We start from the raw sequence: 12078 nt of genomic DNA, 5'->3' as shown, positions 1-12078 counted from the left end.
AGGTCTTAGCCTCTCCCCTCAGCCACCATGCTGACAGTCTACCTGGCCAATCAATGCTTTTCTCATCAAAATTAACATACAATGTGGTATCACTGAAGTATTTTTCCTTCCATTTTTCCTCCAAGTTTCACCATCTCTTAGTTCCTACTACTTAATATACCTTGGTCTGCTCAATCTGACTGCCCAGATAATAGCAGATTATATGTTCTGTGGTCATACCCATTGGACTTTCATTCTCTCTGTCCAATTAGCCAGTCCAAAGACCTTTGAAAATGCTTATATGGACAGGGTGTTCTCCAACAAGAAGATGACTAAAATCAGCTTGTGCACTAGGAGTTCTAAAAGATCTACTAAAATGGTGGAAGCAGTCTAGCTAGTACCAATTTTAGAGTAATCACTGACTAAAGTGTTATGACAATTTCCTGAGTATCTTATTCTTGCCTAGAATGTATTCTGTATCTAAAGAGCAAACAATTCAAATACAGTGAATTTATGTTTTATTCCCAGTGAAAGGTAGGTGTCTGTTTCCACTGAAACTCTCACGGCTGGCCAAAAAGAAGAGGCAAGGCAAACACTTACGTCAAAAGTACAGACTGATTCTCTCGAGCTACAAAAGAAAAGAAAATGTCAGAACGTTCTTTTGCCAGAGCTTCTACGTATTGGCAAACTTATTCAAAATTTCCTTGGTTGCAGTTTGAAGTCAGACACAAGGGAAAGGATTTGCTCTCAGTTGGAAAAAAAATACCATTTAAATAGTACAGAGTAAAATAGATTTTTCCCTTGCCCCTATATATGCCAGTCATAAGAACATACAAATCTTAGGCCTATTCTCTTGCTCCAAATACAAATGATAACTGACTAATGGTTGACATTTTTGCCATTTTAAGCCTTTTAAGAAGCATGGTGCTACAATAGCTACAGAGAAACTTCTTTGTGCCAGAAAGTCTAGCAGGAGCTTTATGTAATAAAAGCTGCCATCTACAGGGGGCTTACTCTGGGCCAGCCACTGGGATGAGCACTTTCAATGCATTATCTCACTTAATTTGACGTGTGAGCTAATCGTCTCCAGAACCCTAGGAGGCAGGCTCTATTTTGCCCATGTTTTATCCAAAAGAAACAGAGGCTTCAAGTGATTAGGTAACTGTAAAGGCCACGCTCTGTTCACAATGCCTACGTGACTCTTAGTGACACGGAGAGAAAGTAGATCAGATATTTTTACCTTTCATTTTGTAGGGCAGCCACTTACTGTGAAGCATATCCTGAAAGGCATTATCGGCAACAGCGAAGATGTGAGGGGGAGCTTCTGATCGCCTCTTCCCTTTGTAGGCAGCCATGACTTCTTTCTGATACACTGGAAGCCACTTGTAAGGGTTTATGCTCACACAGAAGAGACCTGAATATGTCTGAGAAAAAATCAGAGAAGATTTCAGAAAACAGGTTAGAAATACTTCCAGGTTTGTCAGCTCTCTCACTGCCAGATAATATTTGCTGAAATATTTACTCATAAAGGAACTAAAAGGAGGAGAGCTTTTAGATTCTTACGGAGAGGGGACTATAACAGGAGGAGATAGAATCAGGTTAGAGTGGCAGCAGGACCTGGGGTTACCTCTTCCCAGGGAGATGCGCTAACTACTAACATGTCTGACACACACACCTTTTGAAGACAGAGAGCATGCCATCAGTAGGCTAAGCAGCCATCAGGCATTTGAGGCCAGAAGGTGGCTTGTGTTTCAATAAGATCCGGAACCTGGTTTTTAAGGCACTGAGGGGGAGTAGTTCATTTGGGTCACTGAGTCACTATAATGGTTGAATTGTGACCCTAAAAAGATACATTCAGATCCTAATCCCCACAACCTGTGAATGCAATCTTATTTGGAAAAAGGATCTTTGCAGGTATAATTAAGTTAGGGATCTCAAGATGATATGTGGGTGGGCCTTAAATCCAATGGCTGGTGTCTTTATAAGACACACAGAGAGTAGATACAGACACACAGAAGAGACAGTGATGTGAAGACAGAGGCAGAGACTGGAGTGGTATGGCCACAAGGAATGCCAGCAGCCACTAGAAGCTGGAAGGGGTAAGGAATGATTCTCCCCTAGAGACTCCAAAGGGAGTATGACCCTACTGGTTTGATTTGATTTTGGACTTCTTGTCTCTAGAACTGTGACATAATAAACTTCTGTTGTTTTAAGCCAACTGGTTTGTAATAATTTTGTTACAGCATCCAAGGAAACTAATATAGTCATGTAGTTACAGCTTCCAAGGGGAACTAATATAGTCATGTAAATCAAAGTGCCAAGGAGCAAGTTGACTACATTTCATGGCTTCTATAGCAATGGATCCCAAATGCCACCATTTTGGCCCAATGTACTCAGTGCTGCTTCTGTTGAAAGGGTTCTGAGTAAATCAAAGAATTTGAGCAACCATCGTCAATTTAATGATGATGAAAAAATCATTCCACTTACTGAGCCCAAACGAGGTGACAGGCACTGCACTGTCTGTTTTACATTCTCTTATTTAATCCTCCAGGCTACCTTGGAGAGTCAAGCATTCTTATCCCATTTTACAGATAAGGTGACCTCAAGAAGTTAAGAAACTTAAAGACTAGTAAGTGACAAAACTAGCATTCGGACAAAACTAGCATTTGGCTCTAAGCCTTATGCCTTTACTCTAGCTTGACAACCTAGGGAAAGGGATATGAATGTTGACAAATTAAAATTGGGGAAATGTTAAGATAAGATCCCTTTCCAGTGGGCATTCCTCAAGAATCATTCCCATGTGAGTCACCTGGGTGGCCCAGTCAGTTAAGCGTCTGACTTCGGCTCAGGTCATGATCTCTTAGTTCTTCAGTTCGAGTCCTACCTACTCTCTGCTGTCAGTGCAGAGCCTGTTTCAGATCCTCTGTCTCCCTCTCTCTCTGCCCCTCCCCTGCATACATGTTCTGTCTCTCAAAAATAAATAAAAACATTTAAAAAATTATCCCCATGTGAGTATGCTTAATTTCAAGGTAAGCACTTATCCAAAAGAGGGCTGAGACATTGCCAATATGAGTGCCAACATATTTCACAGTAAAGCATATATAAATACATAGATCATCCAATGGTCATAGCGCCTCTTCAGGGTATGCAGCACAGATGCTTCATTGAGATGCATCAGCATTGCCACATCTTCAATCATTTCAAACTTTGGGTGATTCATCTGCTGAACTTCGTCCTCCTTGACACTCAGATTCTGCAGAGAAGAGAAAAATATAATATGTATTTTCCTATTTTATGTTCCTTCATTTTGCCATGCATTGGAAAGAATCTTCAAAGAGTCGAGAAAAAGATGCCTCTTGAGAGGATGAGGCCATAAGTTTAACCCACCCTAATGAAAGAAACAGGAGTTTCTCCTGCCCACGATCACTCCTTGCCTGAAGATGAAGTTTAACAAAGTTTTTGTTGAATCAAAATATTCTATCTTGCAGAGCTCTAATCCTATGGCTCCTTACTGACTCTGGTTGCCTCTGAGAGCACACACATCATATTGCATATGATTTGGCACCTCTCTTAATGTTTAGGTTTAGAAGAAGGAATTTGGATAGAAGGATTGAGGAGGCAGATGAATCCTTCCAGACTTTGTTCAAGACCTATCCTCTTCCTCAAACCTTTCCCCACTCCCTTAGCTCATTTTTTAAAAAATCTTTTACCATATAAACAACCTGTACTATACTGACACTAACTCTTGTGTATGTTTTAATAATTAACTATGTTAGACTATTTCTCATCTAGATTATAAACACTTGAAGAAGGAGTTTTGATGTTTTCTTTTATAATTACTAAAGCATCTATTATAATGTGATATATAATGTGATGTGACATGGTAGGTACTCAATAAATATTGATCTCCTGATGAAAATGGATGTATTGCAACCAAATAGTTGTCTAGAGTTGCTCTCAAAGTTTCCTAACACCATCTCTTATAGCCCTTTTCTTTGCTTAAAAAACATTGGTATCAACTGATGACTCCATTTAATCCCAGTTGGTGATGGCTTCTTCTCACATTCTCCATAATCTTGATCAAATTCCTACCCAAAGTCTGCTTCAGCATTGTTCCAATAGTAATCCCTTTTGTTCTGAATCCTTTTAATTTCCATATTTCAAGGACTCCTTTTCTGTAGAACATAACCAGGTTCTCTTGCATCTTTAAATATCTCCCCTTAGCTCTGATTCTATTATTCTCTCTTCTTTCATTGCCAACTTTCTTCCATAAGTATTATTCTACACTCACTGGCTTTGTTGCCTCTGTTAATATTACAAAGACTGTTCATATGGTTATGAAAAGTGTGGTTACTTCTAACATCAGGAGGAAGAAGGCTGGAGCTAGGGAGATAGAGTAGGAATTGGCGAATGGTACCATCATCACATGGTGGAAGGACAAACAGGACAAAGCAAACCCCTTTAGACTCTTCTCTCTACATCATTAACTTATTGCTTTTATGCTCTTCTTCCTACGATTTCTTTTGAAAATCATAATTATAGCCATATTATATTTACAAATCACCTTAAATACTGTGGAAAGGCCACACTTTTGGAACATATGCTCAGACAAGAAAGCCTCTCATTTGGAAGCCTAATAAAATAGGGTTGGACTCCATCAAGAAAGTGAAAAGACAACACTGGGAGAAAATCTTTGCAAATCATATATCTGATAAGGGACTTGTATCCAGAATATATAAAGAACTCTTAAAATGCAACAAAAAAAGCAACAAACCAATTAAAAATGGGCAAAAGGTTTGATTAGACATTTCTCCAAGGATACACAAATGGCCAATCAGCACGTGAAAAGATGCTCAATATCATTTAGTGATTAGGGAAATACAAATAAAATCACACTCAAATACCACTTCACACCCATTAGAATGGCTATAATCTAAAAGATAATAATGTGTGTCAGTGAGAATGTAGAGAAGTTACAACACTTGCGTATTGCTGCAGGAATATAAAATGATGCAGCCACTTTGGAAGACATTTTGGAAGTTCTTCAAAATGTCAAATATAGGAGGTACCATATGACCCAGCAATTCTCGTAGGTATATACACAAGAGAAATTAATACATCCACATAAAAACTTGCACGTGTGCATTCATGGTGGCATTATTCTTAATAGCCAAAACATGTAAACAACCTAAATGTCTATCAACTGGTGAATGAACAAATGTGGTGTGTCCATACTATGGAATATTATTCAACTATAAGAAGGAATAAAGTATTGATATATCTTACAACATGAATGAACTCCAAAACTATTATACTAAGTGAAAGAAACCAGACACAAAAGATCATATGTTGTATGATCCCATTTATCTGAAATTCCAGAATAGGCATATCTGTAGAGAAATAACATAGATCAGAGGGGACAAAAGGGAGTGACTGCTAATGGGTACAAGATTTCTTTTGGGGATAATGAAAATATTCTAAAATTAGATTACAGTGATTGTTGCATAATTCTTTAAATATACTAAAAACTGAATTGCACACTTTAAAGAGGTGAACTATATGATATGTAAATTATATCTCAATTAAGTTGTTTTTAAAAAATTGTCATAAGCAATGATGGAAAAGAGACATTCAAATCTACTTTCTCTCTTTTAATAAGAGATAGTCCCAAGGCTGAAGGACCCCTCTGATTCCTTATTTAGGACATTCTCAATTTTTTCCTAGCCACCAATGTATGTTCCTGCTGATAATGCCCAAGTTTTTCCCTTAATTACATTAATCATATAAAATCTAGCTATTCTGGGATTTTTAAGGTCCAGATACTGCCAAAAAGACCTATTAAGACACCATACATAGTAATTTATAAGTAGCCTCCAGAATTTTACAACTCAAATGGCAATGCTTTAGATTATAAATTGCCCAGACGCAAAGATAAGGGCGCAAAAAAGGAGGAACTTTCTTGGTAAGGGTTACATCTGTTTGTTATGGAGTTGAGCCAGAATTGGAAGGAGATTGGAGACAATATGGGCAAAGAATCATCTATAAAATCTACCAGGAATTGTTCATTCGAGTCAGACCAATAATAGGGCCCAGTTCACCACCATGGGAATGGCAGGTAACCTGAGTTCAGTAATGTGGGTGAAGGTCCTGAGAATGGACTGTCTGCTGCCCTGGTGACAGGGAGAAGGGTTTGAAGGCCATTACACATTTACTTCACATGCCCTCCATGACACCTTACAGACTAGCTTATGCCCAACACTTGCCCTACTAACCTCTTTCAAAGGTCATAAGTGACCTCCTAATTCTGAAACTCTTTTCCCAAGGCCTTGATTGCCTTTTCTAATATTTGGCATTATTGACCATGCCTCATCTCTTGGCTTCTCTGGCACTGTGCTATTCTTAGGCAAATTATCCCTCTCTTTCTCAATCCTATGAACAAAACTTGCTTCAGAGTTTTTTAGGTCATTATTCACTGCAAGGGGCACCTTTTGAAAACAACAAAACTTGAAATATTGATGAAAGAAGTGGAATTGTGAATTCTAGGGTCCATGATCTTTACCACCTGGCAATTGTTTTACTCTGATTTACTCAGTGTTTGTCATTGAATCTTTGATAGGAAGTGGAGCAGCTTCTCAAAGATGTATGAAATTTCCAAACGTGTATCTGGGGCATCTCCTACCCCAGGTTTTTTGTTTTGTTTTGTTTTGTTTTGTTTTGTTTGAGAGAGCACACGTGCACAAGTGGAGGAGGGACAGAAAGAGAGAGAGAATCCCAAGAAAGCTCCACACTCAGTGCAGAGCCCAAATCAGGGCTCAATCCCAAGACCCTGGGATCATGACCTGAGTCGAAATCAAAAGATGCTCAACCAACTGAGCCACCAAGGCGTCCCTCCTACACTAGGTTTCTAATTAAACTATTAGAGAAAGGACATATTTAGTTATTTGATTAAATGGAGAACTTAGTTATCCCTGAGATGAAAGAAAGATCCCTTTACCTTTCCATCTGTCGTCTCAACGATTATTTTGCCATCATTTTCACTCCCTTTAACCTCAGCCTCAACATATGCATTTCTGCCATCACGAATCCAGCATTTCTTTTTTCCTACAGAGGAAGAAAAAAGATTATAACCATAGTATTTGTACAAAATATACATTGGGCACTTTTGTACTGATAGATATGATCTCATTTCTGCTAGTTCTGCTTGGTGACTTGGAATCACCAATACGGGAAATTGCAGAGTTAGATAAAATCATCAAAGCTCATCCTGAAGATAGCCCGCACACTGACTCTGTAGGAACAAGAAACACTTGAGCAAGCTGAGGCTGGGAACATCACAGACAATTTTGCTACAAGACAATTACTGGCCAACACCTTATAAGCCATTCTTCCCAACCCTAACGCTTACCTCTCACTCACAGTCTCAGGTCCTGAGTGGTTGCCTTGGTGCCTTACCCTTCCCAGCTCCCCTCCAAAACACTTCACTTAGAAAGGTCTGGTTACAACTAAGTGAAAATTAGGTTAGTGGCCATTTCTGTCTTTCTGGCTTTCTTTAGACCTTATTTTTAATATTGGAATAAAAGCCTGCTATGAAAATTACATGGTAGAATTAGAGATGTGGGATTAAGAGAAGAGAATATGGGTTATTTTTGCCATACAGCATAGCAGCTTCATATTATTTCCCACTATATATTGTTTTTCTCTCCTTGGCCTCCTCACTTCCACGCCCCACTCCTAAGTAAAGCAGCCCTCCACAATGCGATTAACCAATAAGAAGCTTTGGGTAAAATGAAACACTCTTATAACACCTGAGACAGCTTCTTTGGGCCTCACTTAGATGCTTCTCAGGTTCTCTCCCACCTGAGACAGATAGCCAGGGAAGATGAATAAGAAAACTACTTTTAAGGGAAAGCAAGTCTTACCAGAAGCTCATGGAAGTCCCAAGTCTCAGATCCTCAAGTAGATAGGGGGGAAGGGAGAGGAGAGCATTTGGCTGAAAGAGGGAAAATCCGAACTCATGAATAGGGGGAGCCCCATTACAACCATGGCATGGGTGGGTCTTGCCAACTCCAACACTACCACCACCCCAACACATGAAACAAAAGTTAGGAGGCCTCATTGGTGCTGGACAGGCAGCCCTCACCAGAGGCTCTCCCCAGAGGTGGACAGTAGGACTTGGGGACAGTGTGAGGTGAGGTGAGGGAGCATTCGCCCTTCCTTCCACCGTGTTTGTCTCTGCAAAGAATTTTCTTGCACACTTTCTTGCTGTCCCAGTCTTCACTGTTCTCCCTTCCCTGTTTCCTTAATTACAACCAATTCACCACTAGAATTGCTGGGCAAGAAGATTTTTATATTCCTATCAAACTGATTTTGCATTTGCTTCTACTTGTCGTTTGTGTTTTAAATGCTGGTTTTGCATTATATTTATTATTTTGGTCTCTTTTTTACAAAAATGGATTTTGCTTTGTGTTATGTCTATGAAAAGAGGCATGTTTTCAAAAAGTACCTATTTTGCATAAATTTTGTGTGTTTAAGGTAAATAAATGCACTGCATTTTACACCAAATATTATCACTTGAAAGAAACATGGATATACCTGGCAGGATTTCCACTTTTTTTTTTTTAATTTTAGAAAAAAACCTGAGAAAGGAGATCGAGAGTTGTCCATAATCACATAGCTAATTAGTGGCAGTCATTAGAATAATGACTCTAGAAATTAAATCGATCACCCACCTCCTAAATCAGAGCTCTTCCATTATAGCATGCTTCCTGTCTCTTATATGCTTAGCTTTGTTCCTTCAATTTTTCTCTCAGGATTAGGTTCATCACCTGCCTCATGGTTAGCCCTTTCTTTTATCATTCCTGGAAATGGTGAGGGAGAATTTCTGGAAACCCTTACCTATCTGAGGGCCAGTCCCTAACAGGGATGTTTTTGAAGATAAAGTAAAAGAACTCAATTTTTAAGTTTTAAGTTTTTTGCATTCATGAATAATTGCAGAGATGGAAATGCAAACAGCAATGGTTTTGAGTCAGGCCACCTGGATTTTAGTCTTGGCTTTGCTAGTAACAACTCTTTGGGCCTTAGTTTTCCCATCTGTAAACTCAGGAGGTTTGTCTATATGGTTTCATATTTTTAGATGACTAAATATCTTTTCTAATATAAAGGCAATGTGCGTTTAATGGAGAAAACTGAAAAAGTAGAGAAACATAAAGAATTTTTTTAATCACCCATGGGTCACCATGGGTTCGGTCAGAAGAACATGTGAGTCTTGATCTTGGATCATGAGTTCAAGTCCCACGTTGGGTGTAGAGATTACCAAAATAAATAAATAAATAAATAAATAAATGAATAAATAAATACATAAATAAATTTAAAAAACTGAAAAAAATGTCACCTATAATGGAACAACTCAGAGATAGTCACTATCATCTATCTGAAGCATTTCTTTCCAGTCTTTTTTCTATACTATTGATTAAGATTGTAGTAATACTATTTCAGTTTGGTAGCCATTCAAAATAGATTGTTTATGGGTTCTAACATAAAAATCATCTACATTTAGCTTTGGAATGGTGTTTGTGTTTATCTCTAAAAGCACACTTTCTCCCTGACACCCAGAAATTCTAGTTTTCCTTCCCAGGTCAGATAACAATGTATTGTGTTTGTTTTTCATGTTTATTGTCACAGTAGGTCCCCATGGAGGAAGGTAGGCAGGGCAAGTATCCAAGTATCATCATCCTATTTGACAGGTGAGGAAACAAAGGCGTAGTAAAGTGAAGTGATTTGCTCTAATTACATAGCTGGAGAGGGTCGAGGCCAGGGAATGTGAACCCAAGACTACTTGCCAAATACTCTGATCACACTGCTTCCATTTGGCCTGAGTTCAAAAAAGCAAACTCCATTGTCTACTCCCCCAGAAGGATGAAAATCTTTTGCTTACTCTCATCTTTTTTGCTGCTACTGCATTTCTATGAGGAAAACCATTTGGCCAATGAAAAATTACTGCTATTTTTAAGTAATTATTTACAGTGCTAATTCTATTAAATGCATCATCCAATTATCTCTAATGTTTTGGCCTAATTTTTATTTTCTCACTTGGCACCACTGCGATCTTGTCCTTCATTATCTGACTACCTGTGATAAGCTTCTGCATGACCAGTTCTGACCTCAGGGATAGTTCTGTTACTGTATTTGATTTGATGGATTATAATTAGCTACTCTAAAATCCAATCATCGTAATGAAATCCGATGACTGGAAACTGGGAGCTGATCCAGGACTGGTCTATGATGGAAATATAATGTCCTACATAACTGGTTTGAATTGTAATTGGTCATCTTAAAGTCTAATGTTGACTAATTGTGGGTACTAGAACAACACTCAGTCAGTATTTATATTACATTGTTGAATAATTTTGGAATTAAGATATGTAGGTGGCTTGATGCTAGATCACACTGTGAATCTGACTTGAAATCTCTAATTAGCTGAAATTCAGAAGATGACTATGCAGCCCAGCCACGTAAAAAAGGAGGGCGAAATGTGACATTTATTTAGAGATTTTAATGTAGAACTCAGCCTTTATCTTGAGGGTAAATCCTCATTAACCTTTGTCCTTGTCTGTAACTACCAAGAGATTATTCATCAGGGTGAGCAAGTCTCCCAATTATCTCTTATTGAGTGTTGGTTGAGTGACCTTGCTGACCTGGAAGACAAGCAGAGGGCAAAGTTCCAAAATTAGAAAAGTCTGAGGAGGGCCAGGGAAAACTTCCATTTCCCCTGCCTTCCCCAAAGCTTTTCCTTCCTTCTTCCTTGGAATGTATCAACCCTACCCATGGTCAAAGTCCCAGGCCCCTGTCTGTTTTCACCCATACTAAGGGGTTTCTGAGAAAGGCTTTATCTGGCCCACCCCCAGGAGTGTCTGTGCTATCACAAAGAGAAAGGGAGTAAGCAGGGCTTGGGCTTGATCTGCCTCCCAGCTGTCCTCCTCTTCCTTGCAGACTCATCCCTACCCAGGCCACTTGGCTCCTTGCTTACTCATTCGAAGGTCCATAGAGGTGAATGCATCCCAAGCAAATAAGTTAGGTTCCAGGACGGATGACTCTTCTCAACCAATCAAGTATCTCAGCTGCCACCCAGAAGCAGTAAAATAAAGTGAAGACAGAGGCCACCACAAGTCTTACCATCAAAGGCCATGGCCTGTAGCAAAAGCAGCTCAGCCTGGCTTCTTCTAAGGAAGGCTGCAGCCTCTCCAAGCTCCAACAGATCCATCCTTCTTCAAGTGATCCACCAAAACAGGCTTGGGCCTGAAAGAGAGCTATAAGGATTCACTCTGTAGAGAAGATAGGTGCAGGAAGAAATTGGTAGACATGGGGCACCAGGCACTAATCCAAGACACTATTCACTATAGACAGACTAAGAAGGGTTAAATCTTTTTAACTATGTCCACACCTCCTCTCTCTCTGCATGTCTCAAGTGTATGACAAAGCTGGACTCAAGAACATCTCACTGTAACGAGGCCAACTTACCTGCCAGGCACAGGAAGCACAGTGCCTATCATCCATGATGCTTTCAGGGACCCACAAAGGTAGCTGAATAATAATTTTGTTTAAAATCAGAATGAAGGAGCACCTGGGTGGCTCAGTCAGTTAAGTGTCCGACTTCAGCTCAGGTCATGATCTCACGGTTCCTGAATTCAGGCCCCACGTTGGGCTCTGTGCTGACAGCTCAGAGCCTGGAGCCTGCTTCCGATGTCTCCCTCTTTCTCTGCCCCTCCCCTAGTCATGCTCTCTCTCTCAAAAATAAATAAACATTAACAAATTTTTAAAAATCAGAATGAAAACATAAATATAATATTAATGATATACAATAATGAATCCATCCTGGGTTATATTAATTAGTCTTTATGCCAATGCAGTTGCAAAACCCTATTTTTAATACTTTTTGTGAAGGAAGACACCCACAAAGACAAAAGTGCTTGGGGCCCATGAAAGTCCACAATGCACCCCTGAACCACAAAGTCCTGATTGTGGCAGGTGGTAGAATGGGTCAGACTGAGAAACATCCAGTTGTGAACACTAGATGCCTTGACAGGAGTGGAGGAAGGGTTT

At 39.4% G+C, this 12078-nt stretch overlaps 1 protein-coding gene across 1 annotated transcript in view; it reads right to left on the bottom strand.

Moving 5' to 3' along the window:
* The window catches only part of MYH15 (myosin heavy chain 15), a 146815-nt gene extending 135557 nt beyond the window's left edge, over positions 1-11258 (bottom strand). The window contains exons 1-5 of the mRNA XM_058731500.1: positions 11152-11258; positions 6974-7080; positions 3089-3232; positions 1247-1403; positions 580-607 (exon numbers count right to left, since the gene is read on the bottom strand). Coding sequence (XP_058587483.1) covers positions 580-607; positions 1247-1403; positions 3089-3232; positions 6974-7080; positions 11152-11239 — 524 coding nt within the window. The 5' untranslated portion in view covers positions 11240-11258. The remainder of the gene's footprint in view (positions 1-579; positions 608-1246; positions 1404-3088; positions 3233-6973; positions 7081-11151) is intronic.
* Positions 11259-12078: the final 820 nt, after the last annotated feature.

Source organism: Neofelis nebulosa, chromosome 5 (genome assembly GCF_028018385.1).
Source record: "Neofelis nebulosa isolate mNeoNeb1 chromosome 5, mNeoNeb1.pri, whole genome shotgun sequence".
In the NCBI taxonomy this organism is placed as follows: domain Eukaryota; kingdom Metazoa; phylum Chordata; class Mammalia; order Carnivora; family Felidae; genus Neofelis; species Neofelis nebulosa.
Note: the sequence above shows the minus strand (reverse complement) of the source record. Positions and strands in the feature narration are given on the sequence as shown.